Genomic DNA, 25,575 nt, shown 5'->3' on the forward strand with positions numbered 1-25,575 from the left:
GTCATTTTTAAAAAAAAATGTGGGGGGGATCTTTACAATCTCAAGAAAACAATTACAAACGGAGTGAACATCATTTTGAATTCTTTTCAGATGAACGTAACTAACAATCTTCATAAATAGCGTAATCAACTGATTACCCTTGAAACTACACTGATTCAACTACTGTGCAAAAGGCGGCAGAGAAGCGATCAACAAAAATGAATGGATCTATAGTGTGGCCCAAACAGGAGTCAATGAGTTGCGTTGTTAAAATCTTTGAGGTAAGTACAAGACGTGCCTAATTCAAATTTAAAAAGGAATGCATTTGTGTTTTTGGCTGTACTTTTGACAACTCCCAATGCTATGCCTATCAACGTGACAAGTGAGGATTACAGCGCATGCCGTTTGATTGGGATTACTGACTTTTTTTCAAGTATGGCTGTTTGGAAAGAATAGAAAAACAATTTAAAAAAACATTCTACCTATTCCATTTGAAAAATAATACTAACTTTGGAGGTAGTGCAAATTGTTTTCTTGAAAACTTGAAGTCATCCCCAATGTTGAGGTAAAAACATGAACCTTTCCACACAGCAAACTGCATGAAAAGAAAAAAAATGCTAAAGAATTTGAAGTCTGTTTGAATATTGCTTCCCAATAATGAAAAAAAAAAAAAATTACACACCAAATGTAGACCCGCATTGACAGAAACCGTGAATAGAATCCATGGAAAAGGCAGCAATATTTTAGCAGCTATATTGAAAACACGTCTTCGCTCTTTATTTTCCTACTGGAGGCATGGCCTTATTGTGCAAACATATTAGACTGTCGATTCACAAGTAAATACGACAACCATTTACATTATGTAAACAAGTGTTTATACGACAGCAACAAACATAGCTTATGCTGTTCAGTATGTGTGCTAAACCCATTTCTCTTCAAATCTACATTTCATCCTTTAAAAATGTCCCACTAGCATTGTTCTCTTTTAAAATCTTAAATAATCAGGAATCAGGTGGGAGATCAGAGGGTATAAACTAGGTGAGGTTAAGGGGTTGTGGTTGTCTCTCAGTATTCCATAGGCACAACATTGTTAAATATCCAGAAACGTCTTAGAACCGCCTTAAGGTACCAAACGTATTCTACGACAGTGACGAACGGGAGTGGGGTTCAGGCAAGACCCACAACGACTCCCTTCAGTATGGACTCAGTGAGAGGGGGCTAATGCAGAAAAACCCAGACAACAAAAGTCAGGCATCTACTGGACCTGGTGGATGAGGTCACTCAGACAGCCTTAGCAAGTGGGAGGTGCTTGTTGTCGGACTTCTAGGTGAGTCAACACCAGCTTGTCACCGCTTGTTTTCAAATCCATGGGCTTCTCTGCAGAGCTCTCAACTCACCCAGACTCTTAACTGTACAGTCAAACCCAGCGACGGTCTAGCACTCTCTCCCGTTCTTTCCCTCGCTCTATTACTTCAGTTTTATTCTAGTCTTCGGAGAGAGGCTCAGCACTGGAAATACCCACACATGCTGCATATTGCACCAGTTTCAGTCAGAGTAGAAGTTGGCGAGGCACCGTTCTCCTTCTACTAGGTCATCGCTTTCACTGGGATTTGCGAGGTAAGTTCATTCGTTGTTGAAGTGCAATGTCAAAAATTCACAATAATTTAAATTGAATTTAGAATTAATTTAGACCGTAGCTTATAACACATGCTTGTGAATCTGTTAATTCAACAAAACCGTGATAACTTCATGATGATACAGAAACTCTGCCGGTACGATTCAGAGGGACTCAGTGACGTGCTCTGTCCTGGACACTGGACAGAGGGTGCCTGACCTAAGGCCAGGCTAGCGACGACAGAGACGATATGCCACAGAGGAGAGGCAAATAATTGCATATATGTTTGACTGCACCCATAAGGGATTTAGTTTTTCTTTAAACACACAGACAAACGCACACGCACATATACCGACACACACATCCAAACACACACATCCAAACGCACACGCTCACTTACACACATGTAATTCAAAGTATATTCCTGCTCTTGTTGTGTGTGTTAGAAGGGGGGGGGGGGGGGGGGGGTCCCCCGGATCATAGTGGATTACAGAGGGCAGATCTGGCTAGTTAAAGATATAAGGGGACAGGGAAGGGAGGTCTGAGGGGAACAGGTTGGGGGTTCGCTTCACTCGGTGAAGCAGCCGTCCAGGCCGGCGGTGCCGTGGCGGTCCTTGGCGTAGGCGTGGTGCAGGGTGCCGTTGGGCAGGGGCCCGCAGGTGGTGGCGATGCCACAGTGCTTCAGCAGGTTGAGGCCAAAGGAGGCGGCGGCGCTGGCGTCTTTGGGAGGGAAAGGCTTCATGGTGGAGAGGATCAGGGCCAGGCAGTCCGCCACATCCTTGTTAGGGGCACAGGCCAGGGCCGGGGTGTGGCCTGACGATAGGAGACAGAAACACGCACATTGATTAAAATGTATATTTCACATTTAAGAATAACAAATTCTCTTTTATGGTTTCCAATAACAACCTGCTTAGTCAAGAGGTGAACATGCATATCAGACACCCTATCCGAAGCGACAGAAGAAAATGGCCAACACTAACCGACACTGTGGTGACTCACCCTCCTCATCTATAGCCATCACAGCTGCCCCCTGGCTGAGGAGCACCTGGACCACTGTAGCCAGACCGTTCCTCGCTGCGATATGAAGGGGCCTGGGGAAGAGGGAAATGGGATAAACAGTCAATAGACCACCTGGGTAAACAAAACGCAAGGTCTTCACGGTTTTGTATAGGTCCCCCAGCTTCAGCTCTCATTCATCTTAACTCCCGGAGTTAGGAGTCATACAGACTGGGAGTTTAAAGGGGCTGAGTGAGAGATGAAGCTTGGGTTTTATACAGTGTTGAACAGTGTCTTTCATGAAAGGTTGAGTCTCTGCGATGATGATGGCTCACATTTGCAGTGCACTGTTCGTTGCATTGATGAGGGAGGGGTCGCTGATCTCTCCCAGGATTAACAGGGCACACATCTCATGAGCCTGTGGGAGAAAACACATTAAGTAAGCAAGCGAGCCTTGTCCGAGAACAGCCTATAAAGTCAAGATCTCCTGTTTCTGTAGCGCAAGGCAGCTTGATGTACAAATATACCCCCTATTGCAGGGAAACACATAAAGGTCAGGTTTAGTACACTGGGATTGAACCATTAGTACAGTACACACATGCCATTTCCCTGCCACCTAATAATGCTTTGGTATCAACAGTAATAAACATGAGCAATCTGAAGATGTAAAGCAGTTATCCAATGATATGTGGATCTGTCATGCTTGTTTTCTGTATAGTTGATAGATGCCAGAGTTTTTAAAATAACTTAGGTTGTGAATTTGGCTACAGTGAGTCATAATTCTAAATAACAGTAGACCGTGTGTCAGCTAGGCGTATGAAGGAGTGTCTTGCCTTGCTGCAGGCCAGGTGAAGGGCGGTGTTGTCATTGACATCCAACAGGGTCAGGTCTGCCTTGGCCTGGTGCAGCAGGATCTCTGTTGGGTTCACACATCTCTCACAATTACACATCATCATCATTCGGCTGCAGAACAGTCGACAACAAGCTTCCTCCACTTGCTATGGTCACTAGCAAGGGTTGCCATTTGATGTGGCGTCCACAATTACACAGTTCATAAATACTTTTAATAAATACATATAAAATAAAAACATAAATGTATACCAAACTAATAAGCCCACTAAACGTTCAGTTCTCATATTTACTGGGTGCAATAATCACATTGTCTATTTTCTGGCCACTCACCGACGGCTGCGGTCCGTCCGTTGTCGGCGGCAACCATCAGGGCGGAGCGTCCTGTGGTGTCCACGGCATTGACCTCTGCCCCCTGGACCAGGGCCAGCTGCAGCCCGCCAACACTCTCCGAATAGGCAGCTGCATGCAACGGGGTCCTTCAGGCACAGCCCAGGACAGCCACCACCAGACAGACAAGACCGAGACAGGTAAGCGAGTGGCAAGCTGCAATACATCAGACTTGACAGAGCTCCGTACACACAAAGGCATATGCAGAAAGTCACGACAGACACACACCTTCCTTTGGCGTCTCTGATGTTCACCATCTGAGGTCCGACCGTCTCTACCAGTAGTTCAGCAGCACCATCATGGCCATTTATTCTGGAAAGGAACCAGACAAACTGTGAGAAAACATCCTCCATCTCTCCGTCATACAAAAAGGACAGCAGTAGCCAGGTCAACATTCTGATGAATTCAACACCAGGTCTCATCATTCCGACAGATTTACGTTTTTCAAAACAGAAGCTCTGATAATAATAGCGGAATCCAGAACCCTAAAGAGCAGGGGGAACCAGCGGCGGTACTCACAGAGCACAGTGCAATGGGGTGAAGGGGTTTCCTTCCTGGATACTAAAATGTTTGTGTTCAAGTAAAACGTCCAAACAGTCTTCGTGCCCTGAAAGAGACGAGAGATGGAGTCAAGACACAGTTTAGAAGTTCTCTCAATGCTATTTGGCCCAATCCCACACTGTGTGTTACTCACTGAGGTTATTTGTAGACTCTCAGGGAAGGTAGTGTGTGTGACTCACCGTGGTAAGCGGCCCAGTGGGTGGGAGTGTATCCGCTGTAGTCCAGCATTGAGTCAAGGGGGTCGGTGCGTGTGGCACCCTGCAGCAGGCTGCGCAGGAGCTCCATGTGGCCGCAGGAGGCGGCCAGGTGCAGGGGGGTGCGCCCCCGGAAATCCCTGCACAGAGCCGAAGCACCATGCTCCAGCAGGGCCGACACACAGTCCTCACTGCCCATCACCGCCTGCAGGAGGAGACAGAGAAAGAGTTAAAGAGACAGAACCCTTCACTGACAAGAGAAAGAGGACAGAGAGATCGAGAAGAACAGTTGAAAGGAATAACTTTCTTGGACCATCACTGCAGGTCAATATACACTACATGACCAAAACTGTGTGAACACCTGCTCGCCCAACATCTCATTCCAAAATCATGGGCATTAATACAGAGTTGGTCTCCAGGGAGTGTTGCACCAGACGACTGGTGATTTTTACCCGCTTCAGCACTTGGCGGTCCCATTCTGTGAGCTTGTGGCGCCTACCCCTTCGCGGCTGAGCCATTGTTGCTCCTAGACCTTTCCACATCACAATAACAGCACTTAAAGAGTTGACCGGGGCAGCTCTAGAAGCGCAGAAATTTTACAAACAATCCTATGACGGTGCCACTTTGAAAGTCACGGAGCTCTTCAGTAAGGCTCTCGAGTGGCGCAGCGGTCTAAGGCACTGCATCACTACAGACCCTGGTTTGATCCCAGACTGTATCATAACCGGCCGTGATAAGGAGTCCCGTAGGGCGGTGCACAATTGGCCCAGCGTCGTCCGGGTTAGGGGAGGGTTTGGCCCGGGGTAGGCAGTCTTTGGAATTAATAATTTGTTCTTAACTGACTTGCCTAGTTAAATAAAGGTTAAATAAAATTGAAAAAATACTGTCAATGTTTGTCTATGGAGATTGCGTGGCTGTGTGCTCAATTTTATACACCTGTCAGCAATGCGTGTGGCTGAAATAGCAGAATCCACTAATTTGAAGGGATGTCCACATAGTTTTGTATATATAGTGTAGTTCATCAGCAGTTTCTCTAAGTGTCCCATCTACCCAGATTCGATGAATGTGACTGCAGGGGACCCCCATTGGCAATATATTTTGAGATTTAGCAGATGTTATGGTTAGACCAAGCACATACACATGGTGGGGACACTCACAGCTCTATGTAGGGCAGTGCGGCCTCGCTTGTCGGCGGCGTCGACCCCGGCTCCCTTCTCCAGCAGGATGTGGACACAGTCAGTGTGGCTGCCCAGAGCTGCCAGCATCAGAGCCGTCCTACACACACACACACACACACACAATCCCAGGGTTTTTTACACACAAATAACCAGTAGGTTAAAAAAAAGGGATCCCACTACCTGAGAATTGTGTTTAAAAAAACAGCAAAAATCATCTTTCCTATTCTAGTGGGTGCACACATATTCAACAAACACACATTTTTCAACAAACACATTATTCAACAAACATGTTCAAGAAATGAATGACAGTCACTCACTGTCCCTGTACGTCGGCAATGTCAATGATGTCAGCCTTCTCCCCTCGGTTGACCAGCATGAGCAGACAGTCTGTTTGGCCGTTGGAAGCTGGAGGAGGTGGTGACGGAGGTCAAATATTGAGACAAGCTCACACACACAATGAAGAGCAGGTAACAGAGAAGACTGAAAATACTGAAAAAAGCTCATACACACATCCAAACACCATTGTGGATTAGAATCTAACAATCACAAAAAACACGGAAAGTGGAAAACGCACACACACACCTGCGACATGGAGTGGGGTCCACTTGTTGCGGCGCTCCCTGAGGTGGCAGGAGACCCCATGGGACAGCAGGACCTCCAAGCACTGAGCGTGTCCCTTCTGGGCTGCCAAGTATAGGGCAGTGCGCCCCCCCGCATCCCGAACGTCCAGACTCACCAGCGTTTCAGACAGCACCCCCAACGCCTCACAGTGACCGTTATACGCCTGGGTGGAGGGAGAAAAACACGAGTGTGAGAATGGCGATGAGTCACTGTGTTCGAGGGACATCACACTCCAACTTCAGAACTAGAACCACACAACAGTCAAACTGAAGTGTGTAAACGTGTCAATTCATTGGGTAAGTGTGTTTAATAGTTCACTCCAACTTTGAACTTGCACTGTAGAACTAAGAGGGACCGTAATTAAACTAGTGCAATGTGTTCATTTGAAGTTGAAACAATCTATAGAAAGCGCATACAGTGCAGCCAAGTAGACCTTCAGGCCAGCGGAAACGAAGCTCAGCGGGTGTACCGTACTCACGGCTAAGTGCAAAGGGCTAACTGGAACACTGCTCTCCACGTCTCCCAGACAGTTGAACGACATCTCCAAGAGCTGGGGAACAGAGGGACAAAGACAGGAGTTTACAACCTGTACATACTGCACCACATTCAGAGATTACTGCACTTCCCAAAGGAAGCGGTACACGACTCAGTCACCTGAGCTTAGCCCTGTGACGAGGAAGTGAAAGTAAATGATTTACCGACACCCACTCCCAGCGCTTAAAGGTGTGGATGAAAATACCACTTTCTTACAAAGGCTATGACCAGTTTCAAACCAAGCGCAAATTTGAACACATCTCGATGCTCTAAAGTTTCCTCGTCTTCATCGGCACTGATCTGAAAACAACGGACTAGTGAAAGCAACATGGTTGGATGTCTACTAGGACTTCACCGCCACTTGTCCTGTTCTTTCATAGTGCAGAAGACGAGGAGGGTAAGCCACTGTTGAAATGCATCCGTCATACGCCTCATCTTTGCCTGTCTGTCTGTAGCATGCACACACACACACACACACACATACACCTTCAGTCCCTCCTCCCACTGACTCACCAGCTCCAGGTTCTGCTTGTTTCCGTGGGCTGCTGCGTAGTGGACTGCGCTGTAACCCTTGGTGTTCCTCAGAGCCGGGTCAGCCCCGTTATCCAGCAGATACTCCAAACAACTACACATACAGGGGAGACCGTCATGTTAGGTCAACCAACAAGCTTCTGGATACACAACTATGTCACCACAGAGAGAGGAAAAAAAATTGTGATCAAACAACAAGCCGTCAAATACAATGAACAAACATATAAACACAACATGTGAAGTGTTGGTCCCATGTTTCATGAGCTGAAATAAAAGATCCCAGAAATGTTCCATACGCACAAACAGCTTATTTCTCTCAAATCTTGTACACAAATTTAGTTACATCCTTGTTAGTGAGCGTTTCTCCTTTGCCAAGATAATCCATCCACCTGACAGGTGGGGCATATCAAGAAGCTGATTACACAGCACGTCATTACACAGGTTCATCTTGTACTGGGCCACTAAAATGTGCAGTTCAGTCACAACACGTCAAGGTGTCTCAAGCTGAGGGAGCGTGCAACTGGCATGCTGAGTGCAGGAATGTCCACCAGAGCTGTTGCCAGAGTATTTAATGTTCATTTCTCTACCATAAGCCACCTTCAACTTCGTTTTATAGAAGTTGGCAGTATGTCCAACCATCCTCACACCCACAGACCACGTGTATGGCGTCATGTGGGCGAGCCATTTGCTGATGTCAATGGTATGGCTATGGTATGGGCAGGCATAAGTTAGACAACGAACACAATTGCATTTTATTTATGGCAATTTGAATGCACAGAGATACCGTGACTAAATCCTGAGGCTCTTTGTCATGCCATTCTTCTGCCACTATCATCATGTTTCAACATGATAATGCAAGGCCCCATGTCACAAGGATCTGTACACAATTGCTGGAAGCTGAAAATGTCACAGTTCTTCCATGGCCTGCACACTCACCAGACATGACACCTATTGAGCATGTTTAGGATGCTCTGGATCAACATGTACAATGGCATGTTCCAGTTCCCGCCAACATCCAGCAACTTCGCGTAGCCATTGAAGAGGAGTGGGACAACATTCCACAATCAACAGCTTGATCAACTCAATGCTAAGGAGATGTGTTGCGCTGCATGAGGCAAATGGTGGTCCCACGCCCCTACCTTATTTTTAAAGGTATCTGTAACCAACAGATGCATATCTGTATTTCCAGTAATGTGAAATCCATAGATTAGGGCCTAATGAATGTATTTAAATTGACTGACGCAGTAGAATCTTAAATTGTTGCATGTCGCGTTTATATTTTTGTTCAGTATACATGGGCGGGTTAACTTGAACTTAAACCATTGCAGGAAAGTGTACATTTCTAAACAGTTCCTATCTTCTGAAAAACCAACATTTTTGAGCTTGGTCAGTTGGTAGGTTTATATGGTTTAAGCTGGATAAAACTGAGATGACATCATGGTGAGAGACTTACAAAAAGTCCTCCTTTGCCCTCTCCTCACTCTGGTGTCCGACTGAGTAATGTCTGTCCACTCTGGGGGGGAAAAAAAAAAAAAAAGTCAGTTAAATTTTGGAGTCTGGTATATTTTTTGCCCCTCTGTCTGTGTGTTGTGTGTGTCTCACCGGCAGAAGGTCTGCGATGCGGCAGCATAGTGCAGGGGGCTGCAGCCTTTCTGGTCCAGATCATTCACCTCGGCACCAGCACTCACCAGGGCAACCGTGCACTGGTAGCTCCCATTCGCAGCAGCGTAGTGTAAAGGAGCTCTGCCAAGAGAGGGAGGGAAGAGGAGAGAGGTGATGAGTCACACTCACGGGAGAAGGGACGAGAATAAAATAGCATTTGTGTCAGAGTGAATCCTATGAGGAAAAACAAGTTGAATTCCAGAATGAGACCACTCACTTTCCCAGTTTGTCCTTTTTGCTCAAGTCGGCACCACTGCTCAACAGCAAGTTAAGACATTCAACGTTTCTGCAGTCAAAGAGAGAACAGAAATACAAATGAGACGATTACACAACCATTAACAAAGCTCTCTCTTCATTAACAAAATGGTGTGTGCGCGGGTACACGTGCTCACCCTCCAGAGGCAGCGGCGTGCAGGCAGGTCCTCCCCAGGCTGTCTGGGGTGTTTATGTCAAACCCGGCTGACAGCACATACTCGTTGCTTAGAGATGATACAATGCTGTACAGCTGACCTGCAGGAAGCGCGACAGCACAAAACAGGAAGTGTGGTCATACAGGGTGACCACATCAGGAGGTCTGGAAAGAACAATGGCCTTTGTGTGTAGTGAGAAGGACATCTATTCAAATCTCTGTTTCTGAACATAACACTAAATGAGGAAAAGCTAGTAGTTAAAGAATGTGTTGTATGTACGAGCCCTCTCACATTCTATCTGATAAACAACTACTTAGGTCAATTTGAATGTACACATCCATGGAACATGATCCGTTTCCATTATACAAACAACAATTTCAGTCTAAAGACTTACCTGAGGAGAGTAACTTGCGACAACAGTCTGAAAACCCGTAGAGCACAGCCAAATGCAACGAAAACATCCCATGAATCCCTTGCCTACAGAGAAAGAGTGAGAAACAATGACAGATGGATAAGGGAAGATATAAGACGGGCAAGGAGATCAGACACTGTATCGTCTCAAATATGTAACATACAATGTTAACTAGAAGAGAAATGCGAGCTTTGCTGCTAGTTCTGTTGAGAGGACCATTATGTTGCATAAGCAGTGGAAGAGCTGATCTTCTGACAACATTCTCTCAGGAGAGATGTCTTGTTCTGCCATAAATACAGTTGTTCTACACCTGAATTGTGTGTATTTTCTGTAACCTGACTGTGTATATGTGTGTCGGTTATTCTATCCTTGAGGGGACCAAAAATCCCCGAAAGTCCCCACAAGGATAGCAAAACGATCCATTGTGGGGACATTTCCTATGTCCCCATGATGACAAAGGCTATTTTAAGCTTAGGCGTTAGGTTTACGGTTAGGGTAGGGGGTTAGGTTAAGAAAATAGGATTTTGAATGGAAATCTATTTTAGGTCCCCACAAGGATAGAAGAACAAACCGCGTGTGTGTGTGTGTGTGTGTGTGAGCAGCGTTTTCCATAAATAAATATAGGATAGCATGCCCCCCCCCCCCCCCCCCCCCCAATTAGATATTTGCTAATTTGACTGAAGCCAACCACAGCGCACAAAAATATCACAGGTACTGAGAGGGGAGACAGACTGCAGACTAACAAACCAGGGCCCTGTTTCCCAAAAGCATCTTAAGGCCTTTCAGCCTATAAGTACCCGCTAGAGAACGTTGCCAGGCATCTCCTTTAGCATATGATCATCAGATGCATATCAACCCACAAGATGCAGCAAACATAAGCACCAACGATTGATAAATGGTGCATCAACTATTAGAAAGGAGTAACGGCATGACGAAATATATATTTTTAAATACCAATAGTTATTTGTTTAGATAGTCAAGGATATGATTTGTATAATTCTAAAGTCCAACAAAAAACATAGGCCTATAGCCTATTTTAGTTTCCCTTACAATAAAAACATTGCAGTGTAATCCACTTGATCAACTTTTGATTTGTAGATTCAATTAGTAATAGAGTTAAAGTAATTAGAAAAGTCCAGTTACAGCTTCTTTTGACAAAACAAAAAACATAATATAATCAGCCAGGTGCACAGGTGAAATTATTTGCTGTAATTGTAAACAAAAGCACCAGTGCATGAAGAATTGTAAAGGACGAATTGCAATAATAAATATGTGGCAATACACTGCATTCAAAAGGTATTCAGACCCCTCGACTTTCACCACATTGTGTTATGTTACAGCCTTATTCTAAAATGGATTCAATCTGGTTTTTTTTTTACTTCATTAAACTATACACAATACTCCATACTGACAAAGCAAAAACCGTTTTTTAGAAATGTTTGTATATATATATATATATATATATATATATATATATATATATATATATATATATACATATATACACACACATATACACACACACACAGTGCCTTGCGAAAGTATTCGGCCCCCTTGAACTTTGCGACCTTTTGCCACATTTCAGGCTTCAAACATAAAGATATAAAACTATTTTTTTGTGAAGAATCAACAACAAGTGGGACACAATCATGAAGTGGAACGACATTTATTGGATATTTCAAACTTTTTAACAAATCAAAAACTGAAAAATTGGGCGTGCAAAATTATTCAGCCCCCTTAAGTTAATACTTTGTAGCGCCATCTTTTGCTGCGATTACAGCTGTAAGTCGCTTGGGGTATGTCTCTATCAGTTTTGCACATCGAGAGACTGACATTTTCCCCATTCCTCCTTGCAAAACAGCTCAAGCTCAGTGAGGTTGGATGGAGAGCATTTGTGAACAGCATTTTTCAGTTCTTTCCACAGATTCTCGATTGGATTCAGGTCTGGACTTTGACTTGGCCATTCTAACACCTGGATATGTTTAGTTTTGAACCATTCCATTGTAGATTTTGCTTTATGTTTTGGATCATTGTCTTGTTGGAAGACAAATCTCCGTCCCAGTCTCAGGTCTTCTTCCAGAATGGTCCTGTATTTGGCTCCATCCATCTTCCCATCAATTTTAACCATCTTCCCTGTCCCTGCTGAAGAAAAGCAGGCCCAAACCATGATGCTGCCACCACCATGTTTGACAGTGGGGATGGTGTGTTCAGCTGTGTTGCTTTTACGCCAAACATAACGTTTTGCATTGTTGCCAAAAAGTTCAATTTTGGTTTCATCTGACCAGAGCACCTTCTTCCACATGTTTGGTGTGTCTCCCAGGTGGCTTGTGGCAAACTTTAAACAACACTTTTTATGGATATCTTTAAGAAATGGCTTTCTTCTTGCCACTCTTCCATAAAGGCCAGATTTGTGCAATATACGACTGATTGTTGTCCTATGGACAGAGTCTCCCACCTCAGCTGTAGATCTCTGCAGTTCATCCAGAGTGATCATGGGCCTCTTGGCTGCATCTCTGATCAGTCTTCTCCTTGTATGAGCTGAAAGTTTAGAGGGAGGGCCAGATCTTGGTAGATTTGCAGTGGTCTGATACTCCTTCCATTTCAATATTATCGCTTGCACAGTGCTCCTTGGGATGTTTAAAGCTTGGGAAATCTTTTTGTATCCAAATCCGGCTTTAAACTTCTTCACAACAGTATCTCGGACCTGCCTGGTGTGTTCCTTGTTCTTCATGATGCTCTCTGCGCTTTTAACGGACCTCTGAGACTATCACAGTGCAGGTGCATTTAAACGGAGACTTGATTACACACAGGTGGATTGTATTTATCATCATTAGCCATTTAGGTCAACATTGGATCATTCAGAGATGCTCACTGAACTTCTGGAGAGAGTTTGCTGCACTGAAAGTAAAGGGGCCGAATAATTTTGCACGCCCAATTTTTCAGTTTTTGATTTGTTAAAAAAGTTTGAAATATCCAATAAATGTTGTTCCACTTCATGATTGTGTCCCACTTGTTGTTGATTCTTCACAAAAAAATTGTTTTATATCTTTATGTTTGAAGCCTGAAATGTGGCAAAAGGTCGCAAAGTTCAAGGGGGCCGAATACTTTCGCAAGGCACTGTATATGTACATATATATATATATAATAATGAAATTTACGTAAGTTTTGAGACCCTTTACTCAGTACTTTGTTGAAGCACCTTTGGCAGCCTCGGGTCTTATTGGGTATGACGCTACAAGCTTGGCACACCTGTATTTGGGGAGTTTCTCCTATTCTTCTCTGCAGATCCTCTCCAGCTCTGTCAGGTTGGATGGTGAGCGTCGCTGTACAGGTCTATCCAGAGAGGTCTATCCAGAGAGGTCTATCCAGAGAGGTCTATCCAGAGAGGTCTATCCAGAGAGGTTCGATCGGGTTCAAGTCTGGGCTCTGGCTGGGTCACTCAAGGACACTGAGACTTGCCCCAAAGCCACTCCTGCGTTGTCTTGGATGTTTGCATATGGTTGTTCGCCCCAGTCTGAGGTCTGAGCTCCCTGAAGCAGGTTTTCATCAAGGATCTCTCTGTACTTTGCTCCATTCATCTTTCCCTCAATCCTGACTAGTCTCCCAGTCCCTGCAGCTGAAAAACAACCCCACAGCATGATGCTGCCACCATCATGCATCACCGTAGGGATGGTGCCAGGTTTCCTGCAGATGTGACACTTGGCATTCTGGCCAAATGGTTCAATCTTGGTTTCATCAGACCAGAGAATCTTGTTTCTCATGGTCTGAGAGTCCTTTAGGTGCCTTTTAGCAAACTCCAAGCGGGCTGTCACATGCCTTTTACTGAGGAGTGGCTTCCTTCTGGCCACTACCATAAAGGCCTGATTGGCGGAGTGCTGCAGAGATAGTTGTCCTTCTGGAAGGTTATCCCATCTCCACAGAGGAACTCTGGAGCTCTGTCAGAGTGACCATCGGGTTCTTGGTCACCTCCCCGACCAAGGCCCTTGTCCCATGATTGCTCAGTTTGTCCGAGCGGCCAGCTCTAGGAAGAGTCTTGGTTGTTCCAAACTTCTTCCATTTAAGAATGATGGAAGCCACTGTGTTCTTGGGGACCTTCAACGCTGCAATTTATTTTGGTACTCTTTCCCAGATCTGTGCATCGACACAATCCTGTCTTGGAGCTCTACATACAATTCCTTTGACCTTAGGCTTCGTTTTTGCTCTGACATGCACTGTCAACTGTGGGACCTTATATAGACAGGTGTGTGCCTTTCCAAATCATGTCCAATCAATTGAATTTACCACAGGTGGACTCCAATCAAGTTGTAGAACCATCTCAAGCATGACCAATGGAAACAGGATGCACCTGAGCTCAATTTCGAGTCTCATAGCGAAGGGTCTGATGAATACTTATATAAATAAGGTATCTGTTTATTGTTAATACATTTGCAAAAATTTTGAAAAAAAAAAGTTTTCACTTTCTCATTATGGGTTATGGTGTGTAGCTTGATGAGGGAAATGTTTGAATAAGGCTATAATGAAACAAAATGTGGAAAAAGTGAAGGGGTCTGAATACTTTCCGAATTCATGACAAGATATAAAAAGTTTACAAGATATACATTTGTTGATTGTAGTGGACACTATTGTTCCCTTATACGCGTGCCATTATGCATGAACCAATCTCATCTTCTCTTTATGCTTTGGGTCCACAGTCAGCACACAGCTTTGGGGCTTTGTGTGAGCAAGACTCAAACAAAATCGATTGCACTCCACATCGTTTTCACGGGCCTTGTTCCGTGTACACCTGCCGAAGGTGTCGCATAATCTCTGAGGCGGTTGCATGGCATGGTCTCTCGTGAAAAAGTCTATCCCATACCGATCAGATCAAAATGACTCCACATCAATTTCAAACTCAAAACTGATCCTCTGTGGAAAGTAGCCGCGCTTATGGAAAACAGTCTCTCACCTGGCTGTGTCAGCACCGTTAGTCATCAGGGTGCTGATCAGCAGCTCGTGGCCGTGCTTAGCAGCAACGTGAAGAGGAGTATTGCCATATTTATCTACACAGTCTATATCCCCACCTGCACATACGAGAGAGAGAGAGGGGGGGGGGGGGGGGGGGTTAGGGGCAGAGGAGATTTGCACCATATTGTTTTTCACACAGTTATGAGATGCCATCCGGCTGTTGGAGTTGTGGTGGTTGCTATGGGCTGGAGGATGAGTGTTGTGTATGTTTGGCTGGTGCGCTTCAACTGAAGTTTGTGAAAAGTGCCTGCAGTATTTCAGGGACAAACACACTATCCTTGTATTTGAAGTGTAGTGTGTGATAATATTGTGTTTTATGATGTGTGTGTGGTTACCGTTTTGGATAAGGATCTGGGAGCGGGTGAAGCGCCCGTGAATAGCGGCCATGTGCAAAGGGCTCTTCCCTTCTTTACTCTGTGAGAGAAAGAGAGAAACAAAAACATTTCTTGTTATGAAAATAATCGATTTACCTCAAACATACACAAAACAACTTGGGATGTTATTCAAAATATCCTTGTTTATAAATGCCACTTCTGCCATCTGTTGACTAAGACTCCCAAATGGCAACCTATTCCTTATATAGTGCACTACATTTGACCAGGGCCCATAGTGCACTATATAAGGAATAGGGTGCCATTTCGGGTGCAACCAATCCCTTATTCCCTCATTTCCTCATTTCCCGGGAGTCCTCAGACCGACCTGCATGTTGACGTCAGCACCGTTGTTGACTAGCAGCTCGAGGCAGAGCGCCCCGTTGGTTGAGACAGCGGCCAGGTGCAGCGGCGTGCCACCGTGGTGGTTGGGTTGGTTGACGTTGGCGCCACGGTTCACCAGCTCGTTGGCCACCGCCTCCTGGCCCGTGTAGCACGCCATGTGGAGCGCTGTGTTCCCAAAGGCGTTAGGCTCATCAATCTGACGTGGAGACAAAGAAAAGGCAGAAATTATATGGTGAGATGGTTATAGGGCCTGAAGACATCCCTGATAGGCCCTAACCTAAATTATACTAGGAATGCACTTTTGTAAAAAAAAAATAATAATAATAATAATAATAAATAAAAATGTAAAAAAACACACAAGCAAAGAATTCAACAATAGGAAGCCACACCCCCTGGCACCTCACCTCTGAACCCAGCCGCAGCAGGTACTTGACCACCTCAATCTGGCCGCTGGCAGCTGCAGCGTGGAGCGGGGTATATCCGCGCTTGTCCCTGCACATGGCGTCCGCGCTCCGCGCCACAAGAAGCTTCACGATCTGCAGATGCCCTGAGGGAAGAGGAGACAACCGTACATTCATGGTACATACAGACACTACAGACACACAGACAGGTTAACGAAAGCCTTGGCAATTTTCTGTTTGTGTGTGAGGATATGCAATTTGGCACAGGTTTGCTTTTCTTTGTAGACAAGGATCCTTTGTAGGGTTGTCACGCTACCAGCATCACAATACTCGGACGTATCGTGGCAAGGAAACAAAACATGGAGGATTTCATTTCTTGAGGAAAACCAAACCAAAGTTACAACCAAACAGCATTAATTTGTCACCTAGTCAAATTTGTTTATTTTACAAGCTATAGCACCCACAATTTTACATAGTCGATTTTTAATAGGACAATAGAGTTTAGTCCAATTTGTGTTTTCTTTTTTGGCATGGAAAATCTGGATTGGGATACTGGTATCGTGACAACCCTAATCCCTTGACAGGAAGTCTGCAAGTTGATTTCCAGATCAGTGCCTTTGCTCAGGCCAAGCCTCTTGAACAAGGAGAGGAAAGTGTGTCAATTTAAGGAAGTGTCCATTCTAAGGTCCCACCCACCGAGGTATGCGGCCCAGTGGATTGGCTGCCTCTCCTTCTTATCGCTGGCACTCAGGTTGGCCCCTTTGTTGAGGAGCAAATTCACCATCTGGATACAGACAGGAGATTAGTTAAAATGGGTACAGTAAGACACCTTTCTGAGGAGAGGAAGACCAGTTCAGCAAAGAGGATGTGTCTGAAATGGCACCAGTTCCCTGTATAGCAGATACTATGCGGATCCTGGTCAAAAATAGTGAACTTTATAGGGGATTGGGTGCCATTTCAGTATTACTCAAAACCCTCCACCCTATGACCGTAAAATCCCGCTGTGACCCGACCTCCACGTGGCCGCTGTGTGCAGCGTGGTGCAGAGCAGTCCTGCCGGAGCGGTCCGCCACGTTCAGGCTGCTCAGCTTGGGGATGAGAGCCTCAGCGCAGCGTGTTGCCCGGTTGGCCGCAGCCACGTGCAACGGCGTCTGCCAGAATTTATCCCGGGCATTGACCTCCGCATCCTGTCTCAGCAGCAGCCCCACGGCCTTCTGGGAAAGACGGTAGGAGAATAAATAAAAAAGTATGAGGAGTGAAACTTTATCACCCGACATTCATATAGCTAGCTACTCATTCAAGGAAGGAGAGAAAATGAATTTATCTGCCATATTGGTTACCTAAGAAAATGAGCCCTAAGAAGTGCTATTAAGACTGATGAGGAATTCCAGGTAAATGACTGTAGCAGGTTTTACATATTGTATTTGAAATGGCCTTCACACAGCACTGTCCTGCAAAGATAGTCTTACTTCGTTCTGTGAGGCAGCTGCCCGATGCAGGGGAGTCCGCCAGCCTTGGTCCTTAGCGTTAATACTAGCACCTGAGAGAGAGAGGAGCAAGCAGGCAAGAGAGAGAGAGTGAGAGATGAAGGACGAACTCAGTCAACTATTCTGTAGCTCAGCTCAACCTTTAAAAAAATAAATAAAATAGGATAGGGATAATTGAGTGAACAATGCGAATCCCTCTGAAAACGGTCTGTCTCGTGCTGGAGAACGTTACCTGAATTAATGAGAAGGTCCATAATGTGAACGTCGCCCAAACACGCAGCAGCATGTAAGGGGGTACGGCGTTCTTGGTCCTGAGGAGAGACAGCAGACAGAGAAACAACAGTAAGCAAGATCCCAGATTTAAGCCCACTGTTGGTTCTGATATCATCCTAAGGCAGTGTAATAAAAACAAACAGTGAGTTGAACGATAAACCCCAAAGCCAAAGAATATAAGACATGCTACATCTAACATGACAGGCTTGAACTTCACACCAACTATGGAAAATAGCTTTCAATCACAGGACATTAAAAATACATGAATAAAAATTGCCATCATCCTGCAAAAAATTCAAGTTAAAAGAATATTCAATATGAATGCACAGTGGAACTTTTAACTCACAAAATAATCAGTCGGGGTTAGGTCTGCTTTATTTTGCAAGGAGGTAGACCGGATTTTTTTATTCTGCAAACTGAAAGTTCCCTGGCGACTCAAACTGAATTATTCCACTGCTCTCGATGTTTGCTACATACTTCAGTCTGAGACTGCCATCGTTGAAGAAGTTTGTGTTGACGTCAAAATGAGTGCCGCTGTACATAAAGTTATCAGCGATTGGATCATCTCTAACTAAACTCTAACTTTCAAAACGCAGCATACCCACGTGCATTTTAGCTCTGGACTAACCAATCGTTTTTTTTGTGACCAATCCGAATGGTCCGAATATGATTACATTCTAGAAATCATTGGGAGGTACTCAGATCCAGACTCGTTGCAGAGAAGAAACTAACGTTAGCGTTTGGCAGCGCAAGGAGTCCGAGTAGCCAGGCAACAAAAGTGGGGCTTGAAATCCACCTTGGTGAGTAAAATTGCTCAGGCATCTCTAGCCTCTTAGATGACCCTGTCCTCCGTACTGGAATGTGTGCAGTCAGTGTAAACCCACAAGTGAATGACTCATGGCTCAGGCCTCACTCATTGCAGCCCTAGTAAGGAAATCACAGTCTTATTCTCCATACGCATCATTCAATCACTGACTGACTGACGGACTGACTGACTGGGTTTTGGTCGTACAAGTTAAATATGTAATCTGTCTTGCATTGCAATAATTCATGTTTGGATGCATTAAGGCAACAAAACTCTGTTAACTATGTGAAAGTGAAGTACAGGAAGCTCAACAGCATATTAATTAAAACCGTTTTTTTTTTTGCTGTGCTTGAACAGATTCTTTGACTTTAAGTAGTGATTGAATACAGCCCCAGGTCTAGTGGCCACAACTGAGTATTTACAGTGGTATAATATTTGACCTCTGCCAAATATTGACTCCATGACAAATGCAAAGTATATTAACATATAATACAAACTGACTTACTGATTTAAGTTTTTGTTGTGACATTTGACAAATTGCAGCTACTGAATTTACATGCTGGCACCAAGCCATATTTGAACCAGTGCTGATTGAAAACATGCACTCAATTTAACACCCCTTCCTCTCACTGTAGAAGTTTCTAGCCTCTCCCTGTTTTAGCTCCTGCGAGGCTGCCTGTTTGTGTGTGTTTGTAAAGTGGACCTAGAGCATTGTGTCAGGGTTCTTTAATAGCCCACATAAGTCGAAATCCACTTTTTCAAGCTGAAAGACGATGGTATTATACAGTGACACGTTGTTTTGGCTCTGTATTCCAGCACTTTGGATTTGAAACAATACAATGACTATGATGAATGAGAAAGTTACAGATGCACAAATATCATACCCTCAAGACATGCTAACCGCTCACCCTTACAATGACAGGGGATGTTAGCATATTTTTTTTGGGGGGGGGGGGGGTATGATACTTATGCCTCTAAATCATCATCATCATTCATGATTCATTCAGGAATATCCTTAATCATGGAAGCATCCACATTAATGTAGAAGTGTTTAGAAACATATTCAATTGATATTTACAATAACAGTGACTCCAACATGACAATACATTTACCATTAATTTCTATTAGGCACAAAAACATTTTAAACAACCAAAACAAACACCTAATGCATCCAAGAAATGTGTAGATTCACAAGCTTGATGTAGTAATTGCATGCTATGAATATAGGACCAAAACACTTACTTTCTACTAATTTAATAGACATAAGTGAATTTGTCACAATACTTTTGGTCCCCTAAAATAGGGGGACTATGTACAGAAAGTGCTGTAATTTCTAAACGGTTCACCCGATATGTATGAAAATACCCTCAAATTAAAGCTGTCAGTCTGCACTTTAACCTTGTATTGTTTCAAATCCAAAGTGCTGGAGTACAGAGCCAAAAGAACCAAATGTGTCACTGCCCCAATACTTCGGGGCTCAATGTATATTTGGCCTTGTTGTGACAAATCCGAAATGCCCACTTTGTGCAAATCCATGTGAATGCATTGTCTTTTCCTATGATATGACAAAAATTAATTTCAACCTACATTTATTTTTAGAGCTGGGTTTTATTTTAATGTTACCAACGACTAGCATGGCATGTGTTTATTAAATCAGAAACAGCTGCAAAGTTCTTCCTCTTCATGACTGAGATGAGCCAAACAGCCTTGTGTCCACTTGACCGCCTCAGCCATGGAGCAAATTAAACATGTTTTTGCACCTCCGTTTTATTTTATTTTAAACTGAAAATTGCCCATTTTCACTTATTTTTTCATCTAGTCTGTATAATAAAACATTTAAAATACACATACACACATACATACATACATACATACATACATACATACATATATATAATACACATTCATACACACCTGACCATTTTAGAAATGTTATAAATTGTGTGATATGATAGGATTCGTACTGCAGCCGAAACAGCCTACCTACCAAAGGTTGCACCGTGTCCATTACAATATAGAAAAACACATCAACTATCTTTCAATAGTTGTCCATATTACCGGAGCTTCATATTTCTCTTTCTAACTTTCTATGGCGGATTTGCGGATGCAATTTAAGGAAGATGCCAAAACTTGAGATAATAATAGATGGCGAAGTCAAAGATAGGCCAGTGGTTTCCATCTCTAGCGATGTTTTCCCTACAGCAATGATTATGACGAATCCAGCTCCAGAACCTGCTATAGCACAAGCTGGCTAATCTTTTGAATATGGTGTAGTCAACAACAAAAAACAGCAACAACAGATAACATTAGCTAGCTAGATAATATTATCATGCTAGCTAGCTACACCGACAGCTGTCATTGCCCTATTTGTTGATGGTTATTAACTCCACGTGGAAATTCCCACACCCAATTTTTTTATATGCATAAGTAGCCTTCATTATTTGGAGGTGGAACCTAAATGTGCATTTCTTCTTTAGGACAGGAAATTACATTGAAATAGTGGCTGCAACTTCCTCTGGGGGGGGGGGGGGGGGGGGGGGGTCCTTTAATCTTGACAGCCAACTGGTCAGATTACCAGAGAGGAGGAACCTGAACTGACCAGCTACTTACTTGGATGGAAGATGCCCAAACTCCCTTACTGCTAAGCTTTTCCTCCCATCAATCCCTTAGCCATAAGCTAATCTGCTCCTTGTCCTCAAATACATGGGCCACGTGCATTTACGTTCAGTGCACATACACACACACAAAACACAGCTTACACTCACAAGATGGCTCTTTAAGAGAACAACATGCATAGCTACTGTTGGAAGCTGAAACCAAGAATGTGAAGTGCAAAATATTGTGGGTATAACATTACTGGTCCAAAGGATGATTGATTGACTCTGTGTGATATTAACTATATCTGATTCAAAGTTGACAGGAAGGTCAAAGCATGTAGAGGATTTGACAGGTAATCCCTTCCTGCTTAACTGGCTGGCCCGTTAAGCGAGATGTGGAGGAAATTGATTCACACGGGGTCATGTTCATATGTAGCGAGCCATCTTACCAGTGCATTGACTTCTTCATTCTTGTGCAACAAAAACTTCACTTCTTCTGCATTTCGGCTAAATATAGCCTGGACCAGTGGAGTCTGGAAGAGAATATAAACACAAGAAAAATTCTGAGTTCAAATAAATACCATGTTTTTAAGAGTCAAAAAACAAGGGGGTGGGGGGGGGTTGCCCAGCTATCGGGGATATCGGGGAAAATCATTGGGGAAAAACACCCCCCTCTATGGGACAAAATGCTCCCTGAAGATTGAATTTAACACATTTTCATACAATTTATTTTGGCGTTTGAGTAATTGACTCTTAAAAACAGAAGTCAAATGATCTTATTTTAATTCAATAAATCAAATATAGGAACAAAATGACATTGCACATCTCACTATTAATATCCTCACTATGATTTATATTATTTTTATTTTATTTAGATGGGGTTGAGGTTTTAATGTATTTTTTTTAATTTTCGCCCTTCCTGTCCAAATCATCCTAAAGTATCTCAAATTTGTGTAACTCAAAATTACTTCGAAATTATTATAAACTGGGTGGTTTGAGCCCTGAATGTTGATTGGCTGAAACCCGTGGTATATCAGACAATGCACCAAGGGTCATATAACAAGAGGTACGACGAAAAGAAATCTGTTCTAATTACGTTAGTAGCCAGTTTATAATAGCAATAAGGCACCCAATGGCTGTATCCAGGCACTGTGCATTGAATCCTGCTAAGAACAGCCCTTAGCCGTGGTATATTGGCCATATAACACACCTCTGGCCGTATTGCTTAATTTGGACATGATTAGGGAAATACTAATATTTACTACTAATATCATTGACTTGCATTCATTGCCCTGGGAGACTAAATGCAATGTGGTTCGAGAAAACAGATGTTTGCCAAGGCAGAGATGAGTGGTCGACACAGAGACGCGCGCGGGCAGCAGTGAACGCATACATTCTAGCCTAATGACGTTTATCCCCAAGCCACCCTAATGACATACCGATCCTCCTGTGAATATTTCTTGCAAAGTTGTTTGAAATGTTCGCCTGAATCACATAAAACTATGTCATAGTCAGACTACATGTCAGCATGATATTGGTGTGATGCTTCCCTGATAACACAGGGTGGATGATTGTCATTAGCAAGCCATTTGAACTTGATTGGGAATTACTAGCAGACAGACACTAGTCAGATTTGCTCACTAGCTAGCTGCATGCACCCAACACAACGTACTTGGAAAACGCCTCATCACGCAGTGTGATTCAATCGTAACAGCTGATGGAAGTGAAGTTAGCTTATTATTGATTAACGTAGTGTCTCGTTAACTAGCTAAATACACAATGTGCAGCTAGCTAGCATTTATGTGCAACTAGCAAGAGACCTTACCAATAAATGTTAGTGACAGCCCAGTCCCTAGCTAGCTGATTGTAGCGAGCTACAGTAGCTAAGTCCGTACCCTCGCTGCCAGCCATCTACCGTTAGCTAGCTAAGCATTTAATACATTGGTTGGTTGTTGTCTGAACAAGGTGTGCATGCCGAAAATGATAAAATCCCAAATGCTTAGACAGTGGCTGGCTACAAATCTGAATATGACTCATCGCCAATGCTAGCTAACTAGCTACCGCATGGAATGGAAGCCTAGCTAGCCGATTAAACTCAACTCCGCTATTTATAATGGAGTTGAGCGGCAACTAGTGTGGACGGACTGGAGCTCCGACCTCACATAAAATGACGTTTCTATTGAAACCTACTGATTTTAGCACCCAACGAATAGCCCGAAATTAAACACGACATTGGTATGTGTAATTGGGGGCTATTCGTTGGGTGCTGAAATCAGTAGTTAGATTATTTTTTTTTACTACTTTTTTTTACTGTATGTGACGTTCGCGTTTCAGTCGCCGCTCAACTCCATCATAAATCATTTAGTTAAGTAGATTAGACTGGTTAGGCAAACTGGTCTAACGTTCGCGTGTAAAATCCTATTGCCAAATGTAACTAGTTGGCATTAGCAAGCGAACAAGTCATTGGTGACATCATTTTAGTAAACAGTCTCACATTAGAATACTTTATTGGAGCATGTAGAATGTGATCAGACTGCATCGTTTAAATAGCCATAAACTACTTTTCAGGCCAAGCACCGCAGCTAGCGTGAGCTAGCTATCAAACCCGCCCTCATGAGGAAATAGTGATAAAGGAAGCAACGGTTTCAAAAAGGAATGTTTTAGCTAGCTAACGTTAATGTGCATTACCCACCTGGTCTGTTATGTTTTGTACTCCCATCTCCCAGTCAGTCAGGCCGAAGCTTCTTCATTAGGATCGGGTGGAGATGTAACTGCGATATGTGTTATAGGGGCAATTATTCGGGGAAGGGTTTGTTCTGTGGCGTGTTTGCTCGCAGTTGTTATTGCTCTGATAGACACAAGTGTGCGTTTCTGAACGGCTGCAGTTGGTAAAGCTAGCTAGTGCAGCAGCGACATACAGTGGTCACTTTGAATAGTGTACCAACATCCATCCATAAATGTAATGATTCACCAGATTATTCCTTTAGTATAGTAATATCGTAACTATGTCACAAAAATATGTCTGCAATAAATGTTATACCCTTCTATATCGGTCTTCTCCAAGAAAACTACCTGGACTAGTTGTGTGTTGGGTAGCTGTATCTAATTTTTGTTGTTGAGAACATGCATGTTTTTTTTTTACAATCTTTTGTAGTTGTCAACCTTGCCATCTTTCCATCTAATTTGCGACAGATTTTCATGAAAATATTCTAAAATATGCATACAAACAATACGCACATTTTCCCACCAGAGATGTTTGCGTCAAATTGACTTGTCGATAAAAGGCTGTGCATAGCGCACATAAAAAAAAACGTTTGCGGTTTCAATCGCATTTTCAACTCTACTGAGTGTGTCCATACTGCTATTGACACGTGCTCTCTTGCCAACAGCAAATACAAAAGTGTATGTGCGTGCTGTTTGCTAGAGCTCACATATAGCCTACATGATGAGATTAGTATGGACAAAAGAGCGAGATAATTTGTATTTGTCAAACAGCAGCTAAGTGTCGAAGATCATGTTACCAGAATAAAACCCTCGATATTTACTGGAATGGTGCATCAAGAGCATCACCTTGCACATTCAACCCTGTGAAGTTAATCATATCTAATGTATTTAATCTGTAGCCTAATAAACTGCATGCTTTCCCGACGAGTTGTAGTGGGACGGACAACATGTCATCGCACCTATATGATGGTTATTATATCAACATTTGTGCATAAAAGCGTTTCCACCAACATTTCTCGCATAATTATTTTTACCTTACACAAAACGATCCCACCTTGTCTAGCGCACTTTGTTTTGTCGACATTTGGAAAGTTTACCAGAGAATGGTCTGTTTCCATGAGGCCTGTCATTACATGTTTTATCCGACATGTACTTTATCAGCATAAAAGGGTTGGATGGAAGCCTGATTATTGTGATAAGTACAATCATTGCCAAAATAAATTACTAATAAGTCACGTGATTAGCAGCTATTTACCTAATTTAAGTGGGAGTGGCCTAATCTAGTCACGATGACATTTCAGAAGAATCGAATGCTGCATTCATAACCAAGTGGTAAAGTTGCGAAGTCGTAAATACCAGTTGGATACATTCAGGTGCTTTGAACGCGTTGAGAAACGCTGATTGGCTAATGTCCAACAAGCTGCGTGAACCATAAAAATGAAAGTACAGATATTATGCTTTTAAACAAATTACAGTGTTCAAAACACATTCATTGATTGCTTTTCATTTTTTTTTTTTATTCGTTGCATTTAACTGTAGAAAATGCTGTTATCAATCAAATAGAAATGTATTTATTACATGAGCTGAATACAATTGGTGTAGACTTTACTATTAAATGCTTGCCTACGAACTTTCC

The 25,575-nt window shown here is 43.3% G+C and overlaps 1 protein-coding gene across 2 annotated transcripts; it reads right to left on the reverse strand.

The window, feature by feature from the left end:
- Positions 1–14: 14 nt before the first annotated feature.
- On the reverse strand, positions 15–25,136 carry LOC110494173 (serine/threonine-protein phosphatase 6 regulatory ankyrin repeat subunit C). Of its 2 annotated transcripts, XM_036950249.1 has the most exons (29): positions 24,974–25,136; positions 23,908–23,986; positions 21,665–21,748; positions 17,773–17,851; positions 17,523–17,593; positions 17,067–17,267; positions 16,750–16,837; positions 16,057–16,199; positions 15,636–15,848; positions 15,272–15,350; positions 14,878–14,992; positions 9,915–9,997; positions 9,503–9,620; positions 9,328–9,396; positions 9,051–9,191; positions 8,902–8,961; positions 7,431–7,542; positions 6,862–6,933; positions 6,345–6,546; positions 6,080–6,167; positions 5,742–5,859; positions 4,570–4,789; positions 4,349–4,436; positions 4,058–4,141; positions 3,773–3,918; positions 3,424–3,506; positions 2,926–3,008; positions 2,594–2,685; positions 15–2,407 (listed from the first exon to the last, which is right to left on the reverse strand). In XM_036950249.1, the coding sequence occupies exons 2-29, from the start codon at positions 23,932–23,934 to the stop codon at positions 2,163–2,165; spliced, it is 3,204 nt and encodes a 1,067-aa protein (XP_036806144.1). In that variant the 5' UTR covers positions 23,935–23,986; positions 24,974–25,136; the 3' UTR covers positions 15–2,162. The 2 variants fall into 2 exon arrangements, with proteins under 2 accessions (XP_036806144.1, XP_036806145.1); XM_036950250.1 differs by lacking the exon at positions 24,974–25,136 and having other exon boundaries at positions 2,249–2,407; positions 2,575–2,685; positions 23,908–24,120.
- Between the last annotated feature and the right edge of the window lie 439 nt (positions 25,137–25,575).

This window comes from Oncorhynchus mykiss, chromosome 17, assembly GCF_013265735.2.
Source record: "Oncorhynchus mykiss isolate Arlee chromosome 17, USDA_OmykA_1.1, whole genome shotgun sequence".
NCBI classification, from domain to species: Eukaryota; Metazoa; Chordata; class Actinopteri; order Salmoniformes; family Salmonidae; genus Oncorhynchus; species Oncorhynchus mykiss.